Source organism: Haplochromis burtoni, unplaced genomic scaffold, assembly GCF_018398535.1.
Source record: "Haplochromis burtoni strain Fernald_Lab_line unplaced genomic scaffold, NCSU_Asbu1 Contig_52, whole genome shotgun sequence".
NCBI classification, from domain to species: Eukaryota; Metazoa; Chordata; class Actinopteri; order Cichliformes; family Cichlidae; genus Haplochromis; species Haplochromis burtoni.
Window position 1 is genome coordinate 405,077 of NW_024582413.1, and position 27,780 is coordinate 432,856.

Below are 27,780 nucleotides of genomic sequence, written 5' to 3' on the forward strand. Positions count from 1 at the left end.
AGTTCCTTAATCTTAATTATGCAAATTCTCATAACCATTGATCAACAACCACTGACCAAAACCCACTGATCAATGACCATGAGTACCATTCACAGAGAGTTGGGGAATGGCTGCAATCACAGCATTGTAAGATGGCGAAAGATGTACCCTTAGGCCCCCTCCTCGATTCAGAGATGGTCTTTCCTTTTTCATGTAAATGGCCTCTTTTACGTTAACGACTTAACATCTAGTGATTTGTAACGGAGATTAGCTCAAAAAGACAGTCCTATTTGCCATTTATTGTTTACATGAATACATGATTGTATTTTCAATCCACGTTAATATTAAAATGATTAATGCAAGCACTAATATATTAATAGAGTCCATGCCACATTTTTGTTCAGGGCTTTAAAGCAGTTTAATCCAACCATACTCAGAATTACCTTATGCTTGGTGTTATTAAGTCCTTCCGTTATTTTAATTGTAGTGATTAACCACACCTATGTGTCAAGCATTACCGGGCAGGCAGGCAATCAGACAATCCAAATGTCCTGTGGGCCATTCAGTACTTTCTTAATCATTTCAGAGCCTCATCCTAGTAACGTCCCGAGAAATTGGCCTCATATATAAGTTGACGACACCCATCGCCACAGAATTAATGTTATTATTCTCCATGCTGCGGAGCAGCTACGCAGCATTGGTCGTTAATATACGACAACAGGGATTATTATATTCCACGGAGCCCTCGAGGACTCTGTGCTCCAAGGGTGGGCTGAACAGGGCAGCGGTGGGAGGAAACAGAACAAATGCAATTTAAGTCCAAAGAAATTTTCCCCTGAAAACCCAATTACGTCTCTGTGGGAAAGACAGGGTGATGGGGTCATTTTGTTCTTTCTAATGGAACGACAGAATGGCTGCGTGTAATGATGGGGTCTCTTTTTATTCTCTTGGCTTTCACTCACAGCCCACATCACTGTCACACTTCTTTCGTCACCCCCCCAACACACACACACACACACACACGCACACACAGCCTGTACAATAGTACATTGCAGGAAGACCATGATTAAAAGTCCTCCAACATAGTGTGATTAAAAAGTAAGAAACTTTTCAGTGTCTGAAGATGGATTTCGAATAATGTCTCAGAAAAGTTCTCTTTTTTTTTTCTTCTAAATTTAGAAAAAAAAAAAAAAAAAAAAAAAAGAAAAGTTCTCTTGCTTTTGCTGAAGTCTGTGAAGTGAGGAATTGAAAAGTGGGAAACACTGGAAGAAGGAGATGTTCAATCTATTTGCAACTAGCCTCTGATGTCAAGGTGTGTGTGTGCTAGAATTTCTGAGATCATATTTCATCAACGTGCGTGCTTGCATGTGACAAGTACAATTTCACAGAAGAGGTGGCCTCAGACAAATGATTTGTCCGGGGAGGAAAAGTGCTTATCGGGCACAATGTAACGAGCAGAATGCAGCTGTAAAAGAGCAGAAAGAGACCAAAAAGAAGTACATCGAGGAGGGCAGAGAAGGGAGTAAATAGATAAATGGGGCATAGGGGGGAGCCGTTGCTTGTGTTTACAAGTTTAAGTCCCAGAGTTTTCATTTATGAATGCCAGCGAGAGTTTCATGTAATGTAATTACGGTGTAGCGGTGCATGGAACTACTTTGGAAAGGAGATGTGTGTGTGTGCTCCATTTGATGCTTTGACAAATGAACAGAAACTAAATGTCTACCTTTAGGCGCACAGACTCTCTTATACACACCGTTTGTTTTCAAGTATCTCATTATTACTCATTTAGTCCTTGGGGACTGTGCCTAAAAACAACAGTGCGTTTGTGAGTGAATACGCATGTGAAAGGTTAACAGTGTCATTAGGTTTCATTCATTGCAAGCTGCTTAATTGTGGTTTTATAATCACTCTATGATGCTAGAGGCTTGAACTTTAATAAATCAGCCCGCCTCCAACACTTGCTTTGCAATTGAATTCCCAGACGTGCTTAAGCTCTCACACCTACAAAAATGTGATAAATATTCACGAAGCCTTTGATTTTTCTTTAAACTTTGCAAGTTTTCACATATTTGTTGAGCTACAACATGAATGCTGGAAAAACATTCTTATTAATAGCATTTTATTGATTTCAGGTAGCCAGCTTTTATCCAACTGAAGGAACAACACAACAAGCAGCACATCCCCTGAAGCTGACAGGGGTACAACAGAAAATAAATTGCACTGAATATTCTACTTTGCAGCCACGATGATTTGCAACAACTATAAGAGGCTAATTCTTGTTTTTGTGATCATTACACACAGGAAGATATTATATAATACAGCTGCATTCGTGTCAGAGGTGACATAGCATCCAGTTTGGGACATCATGTCTTTGAAGAAAGGAGTGCAGTCGTGTCAGAGTGTCTCTTGTGTGCTGCTGTGATGAACAGAGCTCAAAGCTATTGATTTCTTTCGAGGGGACGGGAGGTCATTGTGCTAGGTTTGCACCAAAGTTCTCTTTCAGCTCTAGATGGACGTCCAACCTTCCAGTCACTCCCTCCACCAGCTGTCCCCGCAGAGCAGAGTAATTTTCCAGGCCTCCAAGCATCGGATTGCCTCGTAGGTCGTGGGTAGGGTTGCGACAGGGAGACGAGTATTGATTGGTTCAGCGATCTTTCGCTTGGTTATGTTAGACAGAGCAATGAGATGGAGGTCCCCAGAGGATGTTTGCACAGTGCGTCTTCTCCAAGAAGAACTATTCATTCCAGCAGTCCAGTCACAAGCGCCAGCTTTAAGACCCAGTATTTACACAATCCCCACAAGCAGCTCATGGGCATGTATTATGGTAATATATGCATGGAAAATCAATGCGTCAGCCATTCATTATTTTCAAAGCATGTAAGCAGTGGTTATCTCAATTGTAAACTAGACCAGTTGATATTGAAATGCTGCACAGAAAGATATGTGCTGGTGTTATTTGCCATCTATCTCTTTCTGACTCGCACAGGGTTTCTCTTCATGGATAAGGAGGTATAAATCATATGCTGCAGATGAGGTGCTAAAAATCTGCAGTTTAGATCAGCGGCCTGCCTCATTTGTACATAGCAATGTGCAGACACACAAACAACCCAACCCAACCTCCTTTATTTTAAAAGTAAAACAAATGAATAGCAAATTTTATACAGCAAGATTCAAACAACACCTAAAGCAATGCAAGTAACACCAATAATAATGAAATCCTGTTTTGGAAGGAACTGAACCAATATCAATAAATGCATTTAATAAATGAATCTAAAGTATTAGGCTACAAATCAGAAACCAGTTTAAAATAGACGTCTTTAACTTTTAAGTATATGCATGAGTGCACCATTCTGATATCAAGAGGCAGAGGCAATTTATAGATATATAAAAACAGAAGGCAGTCTCACTGGCACCCTTAGAAGATGCATTTAATGGAAAAGCAGTTGAGGATCTTAATGATCTGGCGGGCACGTAAAATTGAGAAAAGTCTCTGAGGTTATTTAAAGGTGTGCAAGCAAGTAAAAGAAAGCTAAAAGTAAGCTGGTGTAATGTCTCAAGCAATGTGGTAATATGATCCATTTTCCTTGTTCAGTTTTATAATAGGTGAATCCAGTGAAATGGAAATTGCAACAACAACTAAACAGCTAGTCGTGGGCAAGAATACGAAGTTTGGCCTCTCACTGAATTAGAAATGATCTCAGTTTGATATATTTAAAATGGAAAACTGATCATCCTGAAATGAGAATCAAAATTTTATTCAGTTTTTGTTTTCAACTGTTTGCTAAGACTTACTGGTTGTAACTGTTAACCATCTGATGGTAATTAAAATGATAATTGTTGATGGTATTCGTAATATTTTCCAATGCTTCAGTCACACTAAGGGAAATGGCGGCTGTGGCCATGTGCAATGAATATTCAGTCTCACTGCTTTTGAAATAGTTGCTTTGAAGACAAGGGCCAGGTCTGCAACCACTCACAATAAGTTACCATCTTATAAATGTCTTTAGTGCATTAAGACGGCAATAAAGTGGTGATAAGACGGAGCCAGTCTCCTATCAGTTTGCGATTGAATGAGGCTAGGTCAGCAGTTACGTGCAGTCTGTGATAATACACATTAACTATTTAGATTTAGAGTCTGGCCTCAAAACCTTTGTTACTTTGGGACAAATTCAGTTGCCTCAAGGCGCTTTATATTGTAAGATAAAGACCCTGCAATACAGAGAAACCTGAGAAACCCCGAAAATCAGAGGACCCCCTGTGAGCAAGCGCTTTGGCGACAATGGGAAGGAAACACTTCCTTTTAACAGGAAGAACCAGGCTCAGGGAGGGACGGCCATCTGCCTCGACCAGTTGGGAGCGAACGGAAGAACAAAGGCATTCAGTAATCTTGTGTTTGTATAAAAAATACAACCAGCTGAGTCGTGTCCGTATTGCAAAGAGATGTATCACAGATGCTTTGCACTCATTGCACAGACTGACTCAGGCTGTTGTTGATCTGTCTGTGTTTATAAATCAGATAAATTAGATACTTTGCAGTCAGTCTGAGTCAGATTGTTATTGTTGGGAGACAGGTTGTCGCCCATCAGTCAACCAGTCATGTGAAAGTGTTCGCCTAGAGTTGGGGTGTGTTGCATGCTCAAGCCCTGGGCAGATTTAGCAGTAGCAAGGAAATTAGTGCCCTTTTTCTACTTTAGTGTGACTGAGACATTAATGAATCATTTATAGAAAAAAATTAATTTAGGCCCAGAATGGTTCCTTGAGAATTACCATATTTAATACCATGTCTTTAATACCAGAGAATCCAGGCTGACAAATAAATAAATAAATATATAATAAAAATAAACAGCCTGTCAAGTGATTAACATTTTAATTTAGCCAAGACAAAACAATGGCACAGTGACCCAACCTGTCTAGTGCATGAATTAAACATTGTGATCACTTGTATCAAAATCTACACTGAGGTCTAAGACAAGAAGGACAGTAACCATGTTTGCATTCACGAAGATTTTAGGCCATTAACAGCTGTCTCAGTGCTCTGTGATGAACGTTAAGCATATGGAAACTTTTTTAAGTAGCTGTTGTTGGTTGATTGAAACGCCCTTTCTCTAAAAGTGGAGAAAAGAAAGTAGGATGTAAAGTGAAGAGAACAGAAATGATGTAGATAGATTAGATTTCTTTGAGTGTTTTTACCACTGAAAAATTGTTGGGAGGCACTTGAGTTAAGAGCAGACTTCATTATCTTTGTTGCAGCTTGGTAGATGCTATAACAGCTTTGGAATTGGAATAGTATGTGGAGCTCATCATACTAGTATTTTAATGATTTAGTGATTTTCTTTTTTAAGACGCCTGCTTAGTAATCTATGAAGAGATACAGAGAAACAGAAACAGTAAACACAGAAACAAATGAATTGCAATATTACTCTGTGATGCTGTTAATCTGGTAATCACTCATTTTAACCTTTTAATTGTATTTTGTAGTTGGTAAACCGGTGCCATCTTTCTCAAAGGACCAGATCGCTGATAAATACTCATGGCAGGGGACATCCCAGAGGTGTTTTTTCTTTGCATATGCAAAACAAATATGCAAATGAGTCATTATTGAGACTAAATAGAGATGGATTTAGAAGACTGTCAAGTGCTGAAAAACCACTCGTCCCTCTCTCCGTTATAGAAAAAATTAAATACTGTGTTTAAATTTCAGAGTGGGCAGTGGAGAGCCCTGAAGAAGAATACAGTGAAAGATACAGAGATCTCCATACTCAAACTCACATATACACCTCCGCTGTGTGCTTAGCCCCCACTGCCGGAGTGCAGAGAAGCTCCCATGTTGCCGTGGTGACTGCGATGGAAACAAGGGGCTTGTTCTTGACTGACGGCCGCTGCATTTGTTTGTTGTGTGTCAGTGTGTCTTCAGATGCACATGCATATGCGTGTGGTTCAGTCAGGCACGTTTCCCTTTTAAACACCACGAGTGGCCTAATTAACCATTCATTCACAGTTGGTGCAACACAACACAAACAACTGGCTTGCTGTGGTTTATAAACGAACCAGTTATACATCAAAAGATCCCCCAAACAAATCCATCTAAAATAGAATAACAAATTAATTTACTTTTTTTTTCATAGAAAAGAAATTGGTGTTCTTTGTCATTTAGGACATTTTCAACCCCCTCATTTTTGTGCTGTGGCATAGAAAGGCTACTAATGAGCCTCTCATTGCCTCGTCTTGTTATTAAGTATTAATGTTCCTGTTATTTTTAACATGTGGAGACATCAATTTTGGGGTCATTATAGCAGAGGCTCAGACCTTCACAAAACACCTCTGACTGTCTAAAACTGTGTGCCCAGATGTTACTTTAAATAAGCAGAGGAGGTGGCAGCGATGACAGTGCCACTGCTGGAAGGTTTTTACATTTGCCTGTGGCTGTGACAGAAAGTCTGTTGATCTATGCGTGTGTTAAGAAGGTTATATATATTTAACTATATTTTTGTGACATAAATAATTTCTTGTGAATCTCATTCCCTTCTCTTTTTATCCTGTGGAACATTCTTTTGTTTTATTTGTTGACTTAATTTTGGTTTTATATTTTTCTTTATATTTCTTGCTTTTGTAGGAGCTTTTCATCATCCCTGTGTATGAATGTTAATTTCCAGTATGCTGACGAATCAGGATTCAAGACGTGAACCAAACTTGTGACTTTAGCAGTGCCAGGGAATTTGGACTGCTTATTTAAAACGCAGTCATTTTGATTTTTTCACTCCTCCTCCTCCTCGTGTTGTAACACAGAAAACTAAAATAAATCTAATTTTCTGCATAGTGACATGCTGTAACAGTTGTCAGACCACAATACACGTATCAGCTGTTTAATCGGCATAATTCAGGTAAGCTTCAGTTTGTTGGACTCGGATGTTATTCTGTGCTGTTTGATTTGGGCAAGCAAAATAAATAAACCGCCATCCAAACATGATGTCAGAATTGATAACTTTTTCCACTATTGATGGTAGATCTGTTGCATACCATAAATCTATGGTCGTTAACTGGCAGGTTTGAAACCATAAGCGTCTGATGAAACTTTAATGAAGCATTTTGGCAAATGAACTTGTTTATTGTCCCAGTTAGCAGCTTATGACACTCTATTTATTAGTAAATAGAGTGTCACTTCTGGTTTTGGCCTTGGCTCGGTGCTGAATTTGTTGGTTTTCAGATTTGTTGCTATATAAATATAATTGAATTCCCCTGAATTAAATTATGGAGCACAAAGAAGTAGTAAACCAGCACATAACGCTGCGTAATAAAAACAGTCTGTCACTTTTGGACATTTCTGTTCTAGTCGCACTTGGTATGGTTTTCATATCCCTTAAAAGTCAGAAACTGGATTAGTTCATTTGAGTTTGACTATTTTTCTCAAACTGGCACATAAAACTATAAATGGTCTTTCAATTACCCCTTTTCAAATTTCAGTAATAATTGCACTATGGGTGGCTCTCAGCTGTTGGTGGAAAAATGATTGCTAAAGAATGCATGAATACGATATGAGGTTATTAATATTTATTAGCCTATTACATAAAAAACCATAATACTTCAACTTTATTGATCATTCAATCAATAGATTGTGAAATAAAATGTAAAATATGAACCACAGCTAGCTACATAAAACTGTCGCACTCTCATCAGAACTTTCTTCTTTCTCCTAACTTATCACAGTCTTTCTTTCTTTCTTTCAGTAAAGTTATTATTATCCACTTCTGGCAAATCATACACAGCATGAGAAGAGTGGCAAAGCACATACGTAGTTAGCAAACATACAAGCGCACTCAAAGCTCTCAGTGCAGCTATATTACAGGAATAGAGTGTGTGAAGCATATGTAGGCTCTGTGTAAAGTGAGTGGGTGGCCGAAGCTGCAGATTGATGGGAGACCCCGTGCGTACTGTTAAAGCCAGTCAAAAATCCTTTTCCCTCCCTTCCTTCCTCGCAATAGGAAAATTGAGGCTTTGGTCTTCTCTGGATATGCTGACTCTATATTTGATGATGATGATTTTGTTTTTGTTCCTTAATTGCATCCATGCTGTGTTGTGCGTTTGTACTTGGATTTCATTAAGCCCTATGTGTTCAGGGTTGTCCTACACTTTCAATCTACTATTTCACCTGCTTTGGGTACAAATGCTGACCACATGCAGAATGACAGTTCAATAAATGTTGGCATAAGTTGATAAAAAACAATAAGCCCCACTAACCAAATTGGTGTAGTCGTGTGTTCTGACATATACTGGCGTGAAGACGGTACACTGGGTTTGGATATGCTTGTTAAACAGGATGCCTCAGCTGACCACACTCAGTCTGCAATAACAGGTCATCTATAATCAGCTTCCATTCTCCAATAAACACATATTTATATTTTCCATCTTAACAGCAGTGTATCTCATTATCATCTCCCTCTCTCTGATAGCCACTTACTGCACCACGGAGTTATGGGATTGTTCCTGCATAGTGTCGCTTGCCAATGTGGTAAAATTACGGGCATTAACAACAGCCTATTAAAGCTACAATTGCATCGCACTGCTGGATTACTTATTGATATTTGGCAGAATTGCAGCACTAAAAATTTTAATGTAAACATAATAAATTCTGGGGGGGCGGTAATAAAAACACAATAAAGAGAAAGATCAAACAGCATTTATTATCATCTTAATATAATTTATATTTAGATAAAACTAAGATTGACAGTTAAGTGTAGTGGTGCATACATTAAACAATGGATTTAGTGTATACATGCACAACTCTTGCAGAATAATCAAGTTTGCTTTAAGCTCAAAGTTTGTGTTTTCTGGTTGTGTGTACCAAAGCGTAAATTAATAATAGCATAGCCTCTGCTAAGCACAAAATCACAGTAATTCCAGTAAAGATTTAGTCTCAAGAAATAAAAATGAATAAACCTCTTGTTTTTTTGTTTTAATCAAAGCCTCCAAGGGTAAAGTACATCTTTGACTCTTCTTTTCATGTGTTTGTGGTCAGAGGTCACTGTCTGTATGTTGTTATAGTCCAGGACTGTCTGGATTTCAGCGGTCGGCATTCATCTTCCTTAGCTTTGGTGGCAAGTTATCCTCCAACCTCCCACCGGCTGAAAGAAGTGGGCTGTGCATGGGAACCGGAGCAGGGGACAGCGTGGATGGCAGGCTGTGTTGGTACAGGTCTCCAGTTGACTGGGTCATGGGTTCAAAGCCCACCTTGAGAGACTTTAGCCCTAGACGATTTGCTGCCTCGGGGCCAGGTGAGGAACTGAGACGTTGCAGCTTTAGGGGGAGGTCTCCGGTGCTGCAGGCCTTCTCTGAGTGCTGGGAGCTAAGCATAAGCACTTTCCTCTGAAGGTCCTCCTTCCCCGATGAACTCATCCTCTGCAATTTGCTTGGAAGTCGAACCCCAGTCCCTACATGATGGCCCCTTTCCTCAGTAGTGTTAATACAATCCACAGAAAACACGCGGTCACGTCGGGCACCGTGGCTCTCAGTCAGTGCGGGGGTAGGAGTGGACAGAGGCGAGGGGAGAGAATTCTTCTCTTCATGCTCCTTGACACTGTACGGTGGTGTCGGCACCTCGAACGTGCTGTGGAACTGAGAGTAGTCGACCCTGAAAAAACCCTCTTCCAGGGACATTACTGGTAGGAAACGATGGCCCCATAAAACCTCATCCTCAGTGTATGACGTTCTTGCCTGGCATGTCATACCTAGAAGAGAGTGACGGCAGTAATAATTTTAATAACTGCTATTAAATGGGGTTTCAGCAAAACAATTATAGGCTGATAACGAGGAATCTGTAGGATCGGCATCACTGCATGCTATCTCTTTTCTCTCTCCTTTATTTTTTGTGATGACAGCTTCATGCTTTGCTCTGTGTGATTATCCAGTTCAGTTTAGTCACGTACTAGAAGATTTAAAATAAACCCACATGAAAGGGCTATTGCATTACCCAGTTCATAAAAGTAACAAGAGGCTTTTACACCCTAATGTTTTTATTTTCAAAGCTTGCCATGTTCCAATACTGATGTACTGTAATGGAATATGTGAGATGAAGATCATATATATGCATATATTTCTTTCCTGGATTTCATAAGCTTTGTAAGTTTATCTTTCCTTGATCTGGTAAATTATTTTCACATTTTCTTCCATTAATAGTGGCTAAAGCTGGCAGATGGTTTAGGCAAAGCTGGTTGTGATAATTGCTCATTTAAATCTGATCATCGTGATGCTCTTACATCAAAACAACATGGCATGTGTTCTGTCTTTACTTGTCTTTATTTAACTCTCTGTGTTGATTGCAGCTTCAGTCTTCGGCCAGCTAGAAGAAAATCATCTGTTGGCAAACTGGGATCAGTTTTCATCATGCTCTGGTGGAGGGCCTAAATTATAGATGATGTATTAAGCAAAGATTTCTAGTAATGGGGGTGCCCGTGCGTCTGCTTTGTGTACACGTTTTCCATTTGACCTGAGGCTTGTAAAGTAATTTTCTTGACATTTGGATGGTTGTTGGAGGTCATTCATGATCAATAATCACTTAGTTTGAGTTTCTTTTCTGATCCAATGGCTTTACTACAACCTGAGCTCTTCTGTGAAACACTACAGTTGGCTAAAGAGTAGGAGTCTGATCCAGTCCCTCTGAGGGATGATATGTTCTGTGTTATGTCATAACCTGATGCTATTCCAGGCACACGACTCATCTTCATCCACAGAAACTCTTCACCATTTCTGTATTTTTTTTCTAATTGCCTTAAGGCTCAGCTTTAATTGCAGTTGCAAGTTTAGGATAATTTTCCAGCATTTTCTCCTCTCTTACCAGTAAAAAACTGAACTTCAGTTGATTATAGTTGCACAAGACAACAGTAATATCAATGCAATGGAAGCTTTTGGGTCGAGTCTGACAGGCATGCTAGTTAAGGTTCATCATTTAAGCATACTTTAGGTATTCTGGTTAATGTCTACTGCTTTTTGCATAAAAATAAAAGCCCTCGGCACATCAAGACTTTATGTAAAATTCCTGACACTGGCAGAGGTTAGAGAGTACAGCAACTTCATTTGCTGAGTGTTATGTTATGGTCAGCGAATTTACATAGTTGCACGTCATCTGCATATTGTCAAGGGGCAGCCTAAAGATGAAGTCAATATACCATTAAAAGGGCAAAAAAAATCTTATGTCATGTTGACTGCCCTTTAGTTTTATAGTTTCTTATATAGAGCTAACAAATTCTGCCATTCTCAGTTTTCATCTCATTAGGTTGCCAGAAGTCAGCACCAGCATGGATCTTGTGTGATGCTGGGTTCAAGCGACAACCCATGTGATCCTGTTCTATTGCCACACACAAGAAACTAACTATAACTCGTTGTTTAAAATCAGACCTAAACGAGAGCTTGGAATTGATTTTAGCTGTCAGAATTTTTTTTATCAGCAATGAAATTAAGTAGTTTTGTCACATTGTTGAAAACAGAAAAAAAAAATGCCTTGAAGACACAAACTAAAACTGACAAGAATTAGAGCCACTGCATGGTAATCTGTCAGGTCTGGTTGAAACAAAGTGAATGAGTAGGAGAGACGATCAACAAGCTGAACAGCTGTGTCAGCAGCAGCTGGATATACCGGGAAGCTGTTAATGTGTTTGGGGTAATGGGATGTGGGTTAGTGTGAAGATGCACACGGAAATGACATTTTAAAAATATGCTTATTTTTATTATTGTTATTATTTTTAAGCATTCCTTTTCCATACAGTTGACAGCATATTGTGGACAATTGTAGGCGACACTTCCAGGGCTTTCCTCTTCTACTCCTCAGCTCCGAGTGCTGTGCACTGCGACACTAGACTTCTAGCTGCACCCTGATTTAATGGTGTTATCAACAGAGCACAGCCGTGTTGCCTGCCTGGCTTCTCACTTCCCGCTGATCCTTCCCTTCTGCTCTAAGCCTATTCAGCTCCATGGTTTCTCCTACAACAGTGACACAGGCAGGGTTATGGGGGGATGCCTAGAAGCACGGCTGAAAAGAAAAGAGGAGGATGGATTTATTTGTATTGGACTTTTGGGATGAATCATTGTGTTAAATATGCAACAGAGAGATCTGTGTTGTTGCTGAGGGTACTCCAGCATGGCTGCCTGTAGCGTACAGCAGCCGCTACAGGCAGGTATAACAGTGTCTCACACCCTCTGAATTACTTCTGCGCTCAGCTGTCATGTGAAAAATAGAGTGGAACTTCAACTAAAACCTCATTTATCAAAGTGACACACGCATCTATGACCACATGGTTTTATTATGCATAGAGTAGACATAAACTAATTCTGCAGAAATAAAATATCCCTTGAAATTCAATCAGTGCGCCATTCTCATGTGTTGATGTCATCCTTGGTTTCTCCAGTTCTCGTGCTGTTCAAATATGCCAAACTGGGAAGGTGGGGAAATTAGATTCCAGATTAGGAGTATCTATTTGATAGGAGCGTTATGTGGCTTGTTATTAATGTCGGACTTTACATTTAGATTGGGAGTGAGTAAAGCGGGGAGAGAAAACAAACAATGGGAATGGGGAAGGACACAGTTTAAAGAAATGACGTAAGATTGCTCACCGGTAGTTTCAACGATGCCCTCGAGGATAACGACAATTTCAAACTGTTCACTCATGAGAGAGCGCTGGGATAGGTCAAAAAAGGGGCTCTTGGGATTAATTTCATGACAAATGGTGAGAGGGGATACCAGAAAGAGCTGGTCTGCACCCGTTCCAAAGCCTACATCCAATTCGCACTGGTCCAGAGGCAGGAACTCGCCCTCAGGTGTCTGACGAGACTGAAAGATAAAAGTCACACATAAGTAGACGGAGACAGAGGAAAGTGTAAAGAAAGCGAAACAAAAAGGTACAAAAATAAAAGAAAGAGACAGGGAAGTGATAATTACATTCATGTAGTCTTTAAAAAGTCAATTGAGTTCTTCTGTCCACCTATAAATGAAATATTTTTGTATTCTACTTGGTACTTTATGACAATGTTAAAATGCCCAGTATTACAAGTCCAATGGAAAAGTGCCCTTTGTGGCAAGTTAAGTACCTCATTTGTAATTAGTGCCCTGGAGCTGTATGTGAAAAACTATTTAAGCTGCTTTAGCATGCTTGTACTTTCTGCCCATCTGCAAACTGCTTTGCAACCCACTTCTGCTCCAACTACTCCTTTCATGCTGTTCTCAATGCTGCCTGCTTTCTCCTGTGCTGGGTTTTGTAGTTGATGTCTACCTTCAAATCTAAAGGACAGCAGATTGAAATAACATCAATTAATTCGAGTATAGTGGTATTTTAAAAGCAGACTGATAGAATATAGAAATATTATTACTTTCATCCAATTAATAAGCGTTCCAAAATTTCATGAGTCAAAATGTGAGAAAATGTGTTTCTCTTAAAATATATAACTCTCATGAAAAAACGATGAAAGAGATTTCTCTCTCACTCTCTCTCTGTGCTATCTTGTTTGCCATGTCCACAGACTTTGCGCTTCACATTGATTTCTAGGAGAACTTGCAGGCAGACGTATGAGACAGCTGTGTTTGGACAGGACTTGCCCACAGAGCGTTAACTGGTGCGGAAGCATTTAATTGCCCAGATGATGTTAGAGCTCAGCACCGGGGTCCTGGATGTATTTTCTTCTTTCCTGTCTTATTCTGTCTAATCAATCTGTTCACCTTTTCTCTTCACATTTTCTCAATTAGCAGTCTGTTTCACCTGTTATTACAAAGTCTTTTGAATTTCAAGACATTTTCTGACATCCTGCTGCAAAAAGGCTTTCCGATTTTCCAAAGCTTCAATATATAATTAATATGAAATATTTTCATAGCTATAAAAATGTAGGAAGGGAAGATAAAAACAGGTGTGGGTGGGAAAAAAGTCTTTAGAATCAAAGATTATTTTGGCAAAAATCCACATTTAAGATAATTAGGAACAATATCTTCTTTGGCATCGTGGAGCTCAGTTAAAGTCAGTTATCAAAAAAGATGCTTAAAGTCCTTTTAAAGTAAATTAATGTCATTAACACCAAAGAAAATAATCTGCAAAAAGATGATTTTACTCTTTTCACAGATAAATTTTTAGATTCTTTTACATGACACCCTGCCTTCTCTACTCTTTTCTCTTTTTTTGGGTCATTGTTTTACCTCAAACCAATTATTTGGATGCGTCACTCACCAGCCACCCACCTAACAGCACACACTACTCCTCCACCTCAGCTCCACGCAGCTTCATAATGAACTCCCACACAGACTACCACACAGCCTCACCAGCTTCTCTGTAATGCTTTCTGCCATTTCTGGATCTTTTGTTCTTGTTGTGAATCTTAATAATAATCAACACACTATTCACTAAAACACAGTCCCCTCTTTCACCCCTGCCCGAAACACCAATGAAACTGGAAATTGGCCATTTGTAGGCTGCTTAACACACCCCTAACCTAGCTGGGTCATCTGTTTACTGATCTAAGCCATTCTGTTTTACTCTGACCCAAATGAGTAACCACTAATTTTGCTCTGGCTAGAATAGAAATTATCCACTGGAGTTAGCTAGTTAAGCAGATGCTTGCTCCATGATTTGGTTAAAAAGCCAGTCTGCAGACTCATTGTTGATGTTTTCAGCCCACTGGTCACCAGCTGATTGAAGAGCGCACGTTAAATTAAAGACACGGCTGTTGAAATATATTTGCATGCTTAGCCTAAACACTTATCTAAGAGAAAGCTTTCTGCTTTCAACTTGCAATAGAAAAGGAGTGAGAGATGAAGAGGGGCTGTAGTGTTTGGAATGTAGCTAAAAGTAGCTAAAGTTGCAGATATGTAAACCTAAACCCTAAATCTGAGAGCAGACAGATGCTGAAAGTTTCAGCATTCAGGGAATACTTCTGGTAAATGGTAAATGGACTGGTTCAAATATAGCGCTTTTCTACTCTATCTGATCACTCAAAGCGCTTTATACAACTAATTCATTCTCCCAATCACACCCATTCGCACGAGCATTTTTTCTAAGCTGTTAAGTGCTCCCTATTTAACATTCATGCACATTCACACTCCGATGGATCGGAGAGCAACATGGGGTTAGTATCTTGCCCAAGGATATTTTTGATCGAACCACCAACCTTCCGGTTAGTAGCTGACCTGTTCTACCATCTGAGCTACAGCCACCCCACTTCTTAACAATAGGGAAATAAATAATGATGTGCTATTTGGCCTTGAAATAAACCAGACCAGGTGATGTGCTGATGCCGGTCTTGCTACAGGTGCTCGACAGAAAACAGCAGTTGGAGACCACAGCACAAACAACCTTTATTGTGACTCTGTGCAATGAACTTGCAGTCATGTTTCCTTTGAAATGGTTGCTTCAAAAATGGGGTCTGTGACCACTTAGAGTCAGTTGCCATCATTAAAGCAACTGTGGTGCATTAAAATGGCAATAAAGTGGTGATAAGAGATTCCTGGTTGAAGGAGTCAAGTTTGCAATTCCATTAAATTTTTTTGTGATAACAGTGATAAATAGGTGGAAATTTACAAATCTCTTGCTGTCTGTTGCAATTTTGTTGCCATTTGCATACACATAGACTGCTTACATTCAGAGTCCAGCCAGAATCTCAAAGATTTGAAACAGAAATTAGTGATGTCATTGCTCCAGGACATCATCTTAACAGCAGAATCAGACAGGAACTCAAGCAGCTTTGCTTTCATGTAAGAATATAACTAGAATATGACCAGTTGAGTGGAGTCCCCATATTACATATATTGCTTGCAGAGTGTTTGCAGTCTGTTATAAATCAGCAACTTGCAGACCTTCATTAGTCTAAAGGGGACTACAATCAGGCCCAATCCAACCACGACTGTTTGGAGACAGTCTACCTTTTACCAGGGGACCTATGCAACCACACTGCAATTGAAAGTGGCTGCTGTAGTACTTTTAGATTGCTAAATGTGAAGAAATTAATTGGAATCATCTAAAAACTACAAAGGAAATTTCTGTCCTCTTCTTTATTCTCCTGTGTCTGGGCCATTAGATGAACATGTCTTCAAGAGAGCTTAAACACATAAGCACACTTTTTTCATGTATAGTATAAAGTTTATGGAATAAAATACACTTTGCTTGAGTGTTTCTCTTGGTTTTTGGTACCTTCTTTAAATGTGATGAAGTTTAAAGTTAACTAGGCTATTTTTAGGCTAGCTAAGCTATAACTGAGCATGACGTGAATGTAGGTAATCAAGGCATTATACCGAATGGGAAAACAAAAGTAAAAGCAGAAACTGTTTATAAAATAATCCAAAGACGATACATCATATTTATCTGAAACACTGATGCTGACTAGTTTAACAAAATGTCATCAGGTAATTTTTCTGATGCATGCACATAGACTGCATATTAGTCTTAGCTAATGTGACGGTGCACAGAGATGGTTCTGCATTTTTTTTTCCTCGTGTAAATTATCTCAAAAATGTTGCAGCAGGTAATCATTAATCCAAACTCCAAACAACCGTGCATATTAAACAGCATGTCTATAAACATGATTTATTGTTAGAATCTGTATTCGTTTTACTAGATAATAAAGTAGCTACTGCTGAGTTTGAAGTGCTGCAAAAATAAGTTTAATTAATGAAAATTTTCTTTTAGTGTGCTTCTTTGTACTTCCCGCCCCCCACGCTACAGTTACTAGTCCTAGTCCGATTTCATCCAGACCTGCCGGTGATATTGTCCTATCTCCCAGATGCAAACTGTGAATAAGGTGCGAGTAAACAGGTTTTGCATTGCCAGAAAACACTGCATTCTATTTCTGTCTCCTGTGAATATCAATGAGATGCTCATCTGGATTTATGTCGGGGAATGACTTTCGTGTCGAGCGGGCATTGTTCACTTGTCAGGTGCTTACAGGCCACTGAATACTATTTGGCATTGTTCCTCCTTTGAGGGTTATCTCATGTTAGCTTAGGGAAATTCTTCTTTTCACTTTCTGTCTTGGTCGCTTAAGATTAAAAAGATGGATGACTGTATGCAAACATTGACAGGCAAAGCTTCTTACAAAGGCCCCCTGGCACTCTCCTAGACTCCTTCTTGCACAAAGATCCCGAGATAGCTGAGCTTGTCTGCTTTTTTTTCTTCCTGTAAATCTGACATGCTGTTTCAACCAATCAACAGATTTTTCTCTCCAAGCTCTCACATAGTCAGACAGGAACTGTTTTTATTTCTTCTCCACAATATTTTTGGGGAGCAGAAGCACTGGATGAGCACACAAACATTTCTCTTTGAATTTTTACCTGTCACGTCTGATTGCTCACCATGCCCATCAACGACTCAGCTACTCATTATCATTAGAAAAGCGAGGCGTTTCCCCCCCCCCCTCTGTGCTTGCAGTGGAAGTGTCTCAGTGGTGTGAATGATGCTCATGGATAAAGACAGGTGATAAATAAAACTGATTAGACCTAAAGGGTTCTGGTCTTCCTACTCAACTCCACTCCTGCTCGGCCAGACCCTCATCAATCAGCAGCCTCAGTGGAGATGGGGGTGGAGGTGCTTATAGGCAATCAGATCGACCGGCCGACAGTCCAACCAAATCACGCGCGCTTTCAGGCTGCAAGTTATGCACAGTCTAGTCATTAGATTTAGAAAAGCCTTGGTTAACATTTCATTCAAGCCAATCCAGCCAAGACTGAGTGAGATTAATTAGAAAAGTTAAATCACAAGTTAAATTAATTGGGAAAAACAACCTGAGGTAGACTGCATGGTGTTCTTCTGCTCTTACAAACGAGACTGCAACTGCAAACAACTGCTTGTGTTTAAGACTGCTTACGAACGGGTTTAAAATGAATGTCTGCATCTTCCTACACTTTCAGCTGTTGAAAGGCAGAATCGCTTAATGTAGCCAGCCTCTGGTAAAAGCATAAAAGACGGCTCAGTTTCTCTGCAGAACCTTTGTTGCACCATCGTCACCAAGATGTTCCTACCACAGCAACTCAAGATTTCATTTTTCCTATTTAAATGTGTTACTTTTCTCCTTTTATATAACTGAACAACACTTACATAGAGCTTTCATTGCTTCGCCTAAAAGCTCCCTTTACGCAGTCAAGCAGCCATTTCTGCTTTACTGTAAATCGCTTTTTACATCATAATCAAATACAGTTTAATACACCTTTGCATGATCTGTTAATGAAAGAGCTCAGAGGGGAAACCTCACTGAGCTGAGCAGGCACACAATTACACAATTGAATTGTGAGACCAGCATTTGGTGGATTTATCCACTTTAGAGAACGTTGGTCTAAAGGTGCTCTTTTATGAGTGTGGAAATGTCAACTGAGAAGAGGCGAGTTTTCCTATTTAACATGTTTTACCGAGGGTAAGGTCCAGGTTACTTTTCTTTGAGACTGCATATTTTTGTTGTGTGTACTTTTTACATAATAGAACTGAAAGAAAGCTATTCAAACACACATGGGCGCATTAATCGGACACACATAATTGAGTCTTGAGGCACAAGAAAAATGCGGCTCATCCTGATAATGTGAGACCAGCTATTGTGCACAGATCAACTGAAAAGCTTCCAAAGATGACAACTACTCAGGGCTGTACAACAAAGTTAATAGAGGCTCTCTTCTACACAACAGGGGGAGATGAATGATGGCAGAAAGATGTTAATCTTGAAATTTCGTAAATTAATGGTCTTATTTTTACTCTAAACGCAATCTTAATGCTGCCGTTCATTTCTAACGTGCACATTAGCGCCCATAAACTTTTAGCTCGGGCTAGTTAAACATGAAACTTAAAGAAGCATATTTAGGTCTAACACTATCCTTTAATGAAGGAGACGTCGGAATCCGTTTAGTTTTGGACGAGATCAAAGTAAAATGAATTTTATTCATTGGAAATTCTCTGCAGTAATAGACTAATCAATCTTCTAATCTGTGTTCTATTAGTTGCAGCAGTGCAAGATGGGCTTCGCTGCTAATTGTGAATCCGTGTAAATTGCCATGACAACATAAGCAGTGTGTTTGCTCTGCTCTAACTTTACTGCACAGCTTCATTTGTGGCATTATTAACATACAGCTTAACGGGCTCTGCATACAAGCATGAGAAATTATATTGTTAGGAAATTAATTCCTTTTAGTTATTGAAAATGTGGCGCTTACACCTGATTTTAATCTGGTTAGAGGTGCACGTTGGTTAAGCCAAATTAAGAAAGAGCCACTTTTGTGACTCATGTAACCCATTAATGTTGAATTGTAGTACACCCATGCAGTCCCTCAAAAACCAAAAATCTTCTGAGAGTTGAGATTAATTTTGGGCGATTGTTGAAACATGTTCACGTTTTTGAACATTCCCTGCAAAAAAGTGGTATTTATATTTCTATGCTGCATCTGCATGCGGCTGCTCCACTGTACACTGTGCACCGTTTAACAAATAGCTCACTTTAATTAGTTTTGGGATCCAATCTCAAGCCTCTGGCAGTGAAGTCAGACACAGCGAGACAACATGACCTCCACTGCTCCAACACCTCGCCTCTTCTCCAACTTCCCACACTAGACTCAGCACACGGCTTCATAATTAGTTTATTGCTAAATCTTAACGTGGAGATAATACCAAAGGATGCTTTGCTGCTTTCTCGGTGCGTGAAAATATGCAGTAGTAGTAGAGAGCGTACTGGAAAGTAACAACCTGCCACATTTGCCTGAGTACAGAGGCATGTAAAGTCATACTGATGAGGTCACTGTAGAGGCTTAAGCTCCGCTAAAATTAAAATGAGACAAAATTAGGTGTAGCTTGAAACGCTGAGACCAGGTTGGAAAGCCATTCAATTCTCCATGTGGCAACTTTGTGACTTTGGCAGATATGGTGTCACAATGTTCTTGGCCAAACTGTGTGTTTGTTGTCAGCGTGCACCCTGTGAGTTCTTCTTGTGTGGAAAATTCTTTAACGAGGCTCATGCTTTTAGTATTGTTAGGAGCCTAAAGATGCTGTATTTATGCAAAAATAATGGTCCAGTGCTTTACCCCTGATAGAAGAAAGAAAAACTTCACATTACAGATCCGGAGCCATAGCAAATGCCTCAGAAAGAAACCTTGGGAATCCAAGCTGTACATCTGTTCTTATGTATATTTGAGAATGCACACTCCTACATCAGAATGTTCTGTCCTGTGTGGACTGAATTATTTAAGTATAGAATACAAACACACGAGAAACATGAACAGAGCAGACTTTCCAGCTCTTGGACTCGCTCATCAATACATGCAGGGATTCGAGGTCTGTTTTTTCCAGCCCTCTGCAGCCTGATAGTATAATTGAGTCTTTTCTTATTAGAAAAAAAAATGGAAATCAATTCCAGTTCTAGTGCCTGTGTAACCTGCTGTGCAATCCTCTGAGGAGATATACAGCCATGACTATTTTACTCCCTTGTATATCTCTGAAATAGAAGGCACCATTCATACAGTGAAAATATTAAGAAAAAAAATCTGCCAGGCTCTACCCAGCTGTTTCACTGCTCTCCATCTCTTTCAATCAATGTCCTGCACACTCACACCCGCCTCCCGCCCTCACAGCTACACCAGAGTCATATTTTCAGCTTGGATGTTCCACCAGGATGCCCTCTGAGGCTGCTGTGGATGCCTTCCAAAGCTGCATTTCAGCTGCTTATGGTGGGACTTTAAATGTTGGCTGTCATTGGTCAGTCTTTTCCTTATTTCGTTTATAATGCAGGGATTCAAGGCCTTTTTCCATGTCCAGTGATCATCCACAGCAGTACTACAGGGCCCTTTCCAAACACAGCAGCAACAGCAATAACTTTTTGCAAGTTGAGCTGAATCCCTTAAATTCTAATTTTTAAGAGATGAGAAACAGCATATATGGCACAAGATAATCACAAGGCTGCTTCCTGTCTGAACATCACAAACACACTGTGTTAAATGTTGATTTTTGACTTTATCTAACAAAGATTGTGCTAAATTGTCCCTCAGTGCGGTGCAGATTTCTTCTTGGCTTAAGAAAGCAGTGAGCAGTGTTCCCCTCTGCTAATACGAGCCACAAACCTCTCTTTGGCTTCTTGGGCATGACCAAAATGAGAGGGAAAACCAAAAATTTTGCTCGTAGGTGTGAGCTGATGGCCCAAGGCGCTTTTCAAATGAAGGCTCAGTGTGTCCATGAATTCCAGTAGGAGGTGAGACAGACTGATATGTGATTTTTCTGTGTGGTATTTAGTGTATTTTAGTTGGCAGAGTACAAAAGGACAAAGAAATAAAGCAGAAATAAGGTTACTTATTACTTTACGTTTGTTCTTTCACAACTGGGGAGTCTGACAACAGGCTACTCTACCTTTCTTTTTACATATGCATGAGGGGTACAGCCCAATTCCCTTGATTGTATCCGCGTTTCGGTCAATTGCGTCATTCTCTTGCATCTTATTTCCTCTCATGAAAACACAAGGCAGGAAAAAAAGGAACTGTCTTTTTGTCTGAGCCTTCATCTGAAGCAACGTCCATTTTTTATTTCATTTTTTTACATTTTTGTCTAGTGACAGGGACACAGCTGGTCTGTCCGTCACTCTGATTTCAAAGTACGATGGCAGCTTTTGTTCGTTTAGAGTTTGCACAAGTAATGTTACTACCATCAGCGCAGCGGCCACAGCACACGATATTTGAATGTGTTACCTGCACTGCATTTATATTGTGTTTATTTCTGTCAGACTTCACTGGTAGCATAAATAATGGCAACAAATAACTAATTTGAATCAACATTTAAAAAAAAAAAAAAAAAATTCTCTTTATTATTTCATATTAATCCCAGTTGTAACCTTCATATTTTTTCATTTTTGGGCTAATAAATCAAACTGTCTGTGTAATATTTATGGTAAGTGATTAAAGGCATTGCATAAGAACACTAGGGTAAAGAAAAATCTTTATTAAAATGTATGGTTCTTTTGACAGTCAGACCTACAGTTGCATGGTTCTAAATTTAAATGATGAAGTAAATAAAAAAATGCTATTGATGCTGACTTTTCTCTTATTCTTCTATTTTCTCATTTTAATGAGCTGACAAAAGCACTTTCAATGTGGAATGATTTAAGAGTAAAGTGAAGACTGAGTCTGTGGATTTACCTAAATTCTCTTATTTAATTGTTCTCCAAACACTACAAAGACGAGAAGATGCTATTTAATATAATAGAAACCTTGAGAAATGTGCTGGTACAACCCACCACTGTTTAAAGACATTTAAAAAATGCCTTGCAGCGCTGGATGAAGGAGTTGGTTCAGCTTTGTGCAAATCTCGTTTGATGCTTGTTTTGATTCCCACAGGAAATGGAGCTACGCAGGTGTTTTCAAATTCAATTCGGCTAAAGTGCTTCATGCAGAGTGGAGGGAAAGCTGATCGTTGTCATCTGTGGTGTCCCACTTCTTTTTTTGTTTTAACGAGTTTGGTAAGAAATACTGCGCAATGAAAAGATTTAGTAAGGAAACGAACTACTTTAACCACACTGGTGGCAGCAGGAGAAAATACCCGCTCATTTATATCTCTGCATGTAAATGAGGCGTTGAATGCTTTATAAGTTTGCAAGTTACAGTTTATGAGAAGCAAGAGAAAACGCCTCAGTTAGAAAGACCAACGAGTAACGAACATCGTATTGCAGGCACAAACTTTCTGGGTTGATTTATGTAGATGTCCAAAGCTTTTCCAGATAAATCTGCACTAGTTTTTAGTATTTGAACCCCACTGATACAACTATGTTTCCGCTTGCAGTTCAAATGATAGAGATTTACAGTTGAAGTTGAATTTTGATGCAGTGTAAAAACATTTGTTTTGATTTCTGAAGTTTGAGGGCTGTTCGCGTATTCCACTTTAGTTTCTTAAACTCTGCCTCTCTTTTAAACTCTTTCTAAACAAGTTAAATGATTCCACTGCCACTAATGTCTTTGGGTGTCTTATGATGAGGCAAGACTTAAAAAAGGCTGTAGTTCAACAGCACCACCAACATTTCTACACAGGGACTGCACTAAAAGGCATCCAACTTAAAACAATACAACTATGGCAGTAGTTTAATTCAGCGTCGTATTTGATGATAAATATTTACACGTATGTAAATCCTAAACAAGGCTTGTGGTCTGTGCACTGACTCACCAGACTGTTATTTTTTCTTTGTGTGTGTACTCTGGCAGCGCTGCTACAAATATTCTGTCTTGGTAAGGGAGTCTTTGAAGCGAAAGAATAAGGTTAGACCAGAAAGCCCTTGAGCAAAAAATGATAAAAAAAAAAAATCTAAGAAGCACACAGTGGATGCTGTATTTATTGTATTTCACAGAGAGGGGGAGTGTAAAGAGGATGTGGGGTTGGTATAGGTCTTGGAATATATACTGATTGTATTTCTGGCAGTCTGGAAAGGAAGCAAATGGGTTTTACCTCAGCTCCATTTAAAAAAATAAAATTAAAAAAGAAGTTTCCATTATTTTTAGTGATTTCATGTCTGTTCCAATCTCATTGACACTCCTGTTTGTTAAGTTTTGGATACCCATGTTATTAAAAAAAACTGCCTTCAGTTTCAACTTACTTAATTTAACACTGAGCTCCAGTGTACTGATGTACTGCAGTTCACACTATCACTGGTGTATTACGCAGGTGGAGAGAAGCCTATGGTTCAGTCTTACAAGGGAGGTGAGTGAAATCATCGCAAACATGTGCAATTTTACTTTCTGCCTATGGGGTTGTTCACTTTCTCCATGCTTGTAACTGTGGAATAGCACAGTCCTCCCTGCCTCCCTCTTTGCCTGCATGCATCATTAAGCTGACCAATGCTGTGCTTGATGTAGCTGTGCGGAGGAGAACACACATATAAACAAGCTCCAAGCACCTCTCTAATGCTGTTTGTCTTCTTTATGGCCCATTTTGCACATTGAACATGGATGTGGCTGAATGGAGCTCTATTACGATAATTAACACAGGGGGGCCTGTCAACCTTGGTGCTGTTTGTGGCAATTTTCTGCATTGCTGCCTGTTTTTAGAGTTTGAGGTTTATTAGCTGTATTCTCCCAAAATCTGCTAAGTTGAAGCCAAAATGGCACAAAATCACTTCAACAATGCATAGGCTTCTTCTTTTTTTGCAGATAAATTCAAACACTGCTGTGCTTTCTAACTATTTTTAAATTTCAGAAAGGAAATTAAAAAAAATGCATCACCTTAAATACTTTTTATGTCTTAACACTCTCTCTCCAGAGCATTGTTTTACTGAGTCCAGTGATCTGCTGCGGTGTGTCAATCTCAGCTCCCTACTGATTCACTGAGTCTAACTTTCTATCAAACACAAGGGGGAGGGGCATCTGTCTGTCACATCTGCTTACTGATACACTTCTATCTGCCCATTTGTCACCAGTTGAAGCGGAGCTGATGCTGGACACAGTAGGGACCATGCACACTGCAGCCCTCCCCACAAAGACAACACAGTATTTTCTCTCTTATTTCAGTGGTTTGTGAGGCACCCATCTGGCTGCTGCTCAGCTTCACCATATATACAGTGGGGCAAAAAAGTATTTAGTCAGCCACCGATTGTGCAAGTTCCCCCACTTAAAATGATGACAGAGGTCAGTAATTTGCACCAGAGGTACACTTCAACTGTGAGAGACAGAATGTGAAAAAAAAAAATCCATGAATCCACATGGTAGGATTTGTAAAGAATTTATTCGTAAATCAGGGTGGAAAATAAGTATTTGGTCAATAACAAAAATACAACTCAATACTTTGTAACATAACCTTTGTTGGCAATAACAGAGGTCAAACGTTTACTATAGGTCTTTACCAGGTTTGCACACACAGTAGCTGGTATTTTGGCCCATTCCTCCATGCAGATCTTCTCGAGAGCAGTGATGTTTTGGGGCTGTCGCCGAGCAACACGGACTTTCAACTCCCGCCACAGATTTTCTATGGGGTTGAGGTCTGGAGACTGGCTAGGCCACTCCAGGACTTTCAAATGCTTCTTACGGAGCCACTCCTTTGTTGCCCGGGCGGTGTGTTTTGGATCATTGTCATGTTGGAAGACCCAGCCTCGTTTCATCTTCAAAGTTCTCACTGATGGAAGGAGGTTTTGGCTCAAAATCTCACGATACATGGCCCCATTCATTCTGTCCTTAACACGGATCAGTCGTCCTGTCCCCTTGGCAGAAAAACAGCCCCATAGCATGATGTTTCCACCCCCATGCTTCACAGTAGGTATGGTGTTCTTGGGATGCAACTCAGTATTCTTCTTCCTCCAAACACGACGAGTTGAGTTTATACCAAAAAGTTCTACTTTGGTTTCATCTGACCACATGACATTCTCCCAATCCTCTGCTGTATCATCCATGTGCTCTCTGGCAAACTTCAGACGGGCCTGGACATGCACTGGCTTCAGCAGCGGAACACGTCTGGCACTGCGGGATTTGATTCCCTGCCGTTGTAGTGTGTTACTGATGGTGACCTTTGTTACTTTGGTCCCAGCTCTCTGCAGGTCATTCACCAGGTCCCCCCGTGTGGTTCTGGGATCTTTGCTCACCGTTCTCATGATCATTTTGACCCCACGGGATGAGATCTTGCGTGGAGCCCCAGATCGAGGGAGATTATCAGTGGTCTTGTATGTCTTCCATTTTCTGATGATTGCTCCCACAGTTGATTTTTTCACACCAAGCTGCTTGCCTATTGTAGATTCACTCTTCCCAGTCTGGTGCAGGTCTACAATACTTTTCCTGGTGTCCTTCGAAAGCTCTTTGGTCTTGGCCATGGCGGAGTTTGGAGTCTGACTGTTTGAGGCTGTGGACAGGTGTCTTTTATACAGATGATGAGTTCAAACAGGTGCCATTCATACAGGTAACGAGTGGGGGACAGAAAAGCTTCTTACAGAAGACGTTACAGGTCTGTGAGAGCCAGAGATTTTCCTTGTTTGAGGTGACCAAATACTTATTTTCCACCCTAATTTACAATAAATTCTTTACAAATCCTACCATGTGGATTCATGGATTTTTTTTTCACATTCTGTCTCTCACAGTTGAAGTGTACCTCTGGTGCAAATTACTGACCTCTGTCATCATTTTAAGTGGGGGAACTTGCACAATCGGTGGCTGACTAAATACTTTTTTGCCCCACTGTACTTGATATATACTTGAGCAATTTGCAGCTTGTCTTTGGCCTCGTGGGCTTAGGTTAGAGATTCAGCGATGCAAGCTGTCATTCAAGTGTGCAGTCACGCTTAAAATAAATGACCGTGGAAGCTTAAGGAAAGTAAAAAACAAACAAAACACGGGATGCCAGCCTTCAAAGAAAGTGCTCCACGCTGATGAGATAAGGCAGTGCTGCTGAAGCTCCAGTGTATCAGCAGGGAGTCTAATAAGTTAGTGTAAGTTAACTACATTGCATCTATTTCAAAGTCATAATTTGCTTTACTGATGAAAGGAGATGTGGTCTAAAACGAACTGCTCTTACTCTTGCAGATTTAGCTTCTTTTTAAATTTATTTTAATGTTATTAGCCGAGTGTGTCAATATTAAGCTTACCTTTATAAGCTTGCACCTGATCTGTGCGGACACCATGTGACTGTTCCGTAGGTTGCCCACACGGAACATGAGGCACAGTTTGCCGTCTCGCAGAGAAATCACCGCATCCTGACTGAACATGAGCGTTTCTGCGCGTTTCTTGGGTTGGGACATTTTTATGAACATACAACCGATGAGAAAAGCGTCCACTATGGAGCCCAGCAGCGATTGGAACAAGAAAAGGATTATGCCCTCCGGGCACTTCTCTGTAATGTACCGGTAGCCGTAACCAATTGTGGCCTCAGTCTCGATGAAGAACAGAAAAGCTGAGGGGAAGTTGTAAACATTGGCCACACAGGGGGTGTAGGATGAGTCGTGGCCATGATTTAAATCTCCTCTGATGTACGCAATGACCCACCACATCGATGCCATGACCAGCCATGCGATGGTGTAAGTTAGGATGAAGATCAGTAGGTTCCATCGCCACTTTAAGTCTACCAAAGTGGTGAACAGGTCAGAGAGGTATCTGCTGGTCTCTCCACCGAGGTTTCCGTGCTGCACATTGCAGCGACCGTTCTTCTCCACGAAACGCTGGCGTTTTTTCTTGACCGGAGCAGAAAAAGATGAAGCCCGATTTGTGTTAACCACCTGATAATCTTCGCCAAATTTTCTACGAAGTGCCGCCATTTCAGCTCTGCTGAAGAAAGTGGGGAAAAATACTTGCAGTTTAATCCATGCTTTGGTTGTTTTAGCCTCCAAAACACTGGTTACCTGTAGTGCGTAAAATGCGCCATGGCCACTTTAGCGCGCACATGAAATCCTATGAATAAAAAAAAAAAGAATCGTGCGTATTTCAGTGCTTTTAAAGCACAGTCATCATCCTCTCAGATAAAAATTTCCACTGTTCTGCCAGTTACTTTACATGACATCTGAGGATCGCTGACTGTAGCTGTGCGCTCTGCTCAGCCTCCCCACACTCTAACTGGTGTGATACTCGCCAGTGGAACGAAATACGATGAGTTGTCTACCATTCACAGCCTCTGGTGGGCTGTAAAGAATTGGGAAAAAAAACGGAAGAGGGAGAGATGTGAAGAGAGGGAGGGAAGGGGCAGGGAGAGATGAGGATAGAGTTACACAAGAAGGCGTTTGTGTGTAAGAGAGAGATGGAGGGAGGCGTTCAGTTTGACTCTTTTCTGTCTAGTTCAGTCATACAGGTAGTCAGTGTGAGGCTTAATTGATATATTCATCAAAGCTTTGGTTATTTTATTCATTGATTCCCTTTGAGTAGTCATATTGCCT

At 40.1% G+C, this 27,780-nt stretch overlaps 1 protein-coding gene across 2 annotated transcripts; it reads right to left on the reverse strand.

Moving 5' to 3' along the window:
* Nucleotides 1–2,112: 2,112 nt before the first annotated feature.
* Nucleotides 2,113–27,559, reverse strand: kcnj19a (potassium inwardly rectifying channel subfamily J member 19a). Of its 2 annotated transcripts, none has more exons than XM_005921875.3 (3): nt 26,503–27,554; nt 12,580–12,796; nt 2,113–9,701 (listed from the first exon to the last, which is right to left on the reverse strand). In XM_005921875.3, the coding sequence occupies exons 1-3, from the start codon at nt 27,166–27,168 to the stop codon at nt 9,037–9,039; spliced, it is 1,548 nt and encodes a 515-aa protein (XP_005921937.1). In that variant the 5' UTR covers nt 27,169–27,554; the 3' UTR covers nt 2,113–9,036. The 2 variants fall into 2 exon arrangements, with proteins under 2 accessions (XP_005921937.1, XP_042076546.1); XM_042220612.1 differs by lacking the exon at nt 2,113–9,701 and adding an exon at nt 9,714–11,998 and having other exon boundaries at nt 26,503–27,559.
* Nucleotides 27,560–27,780: the final 221 nt, after the last annotated feature.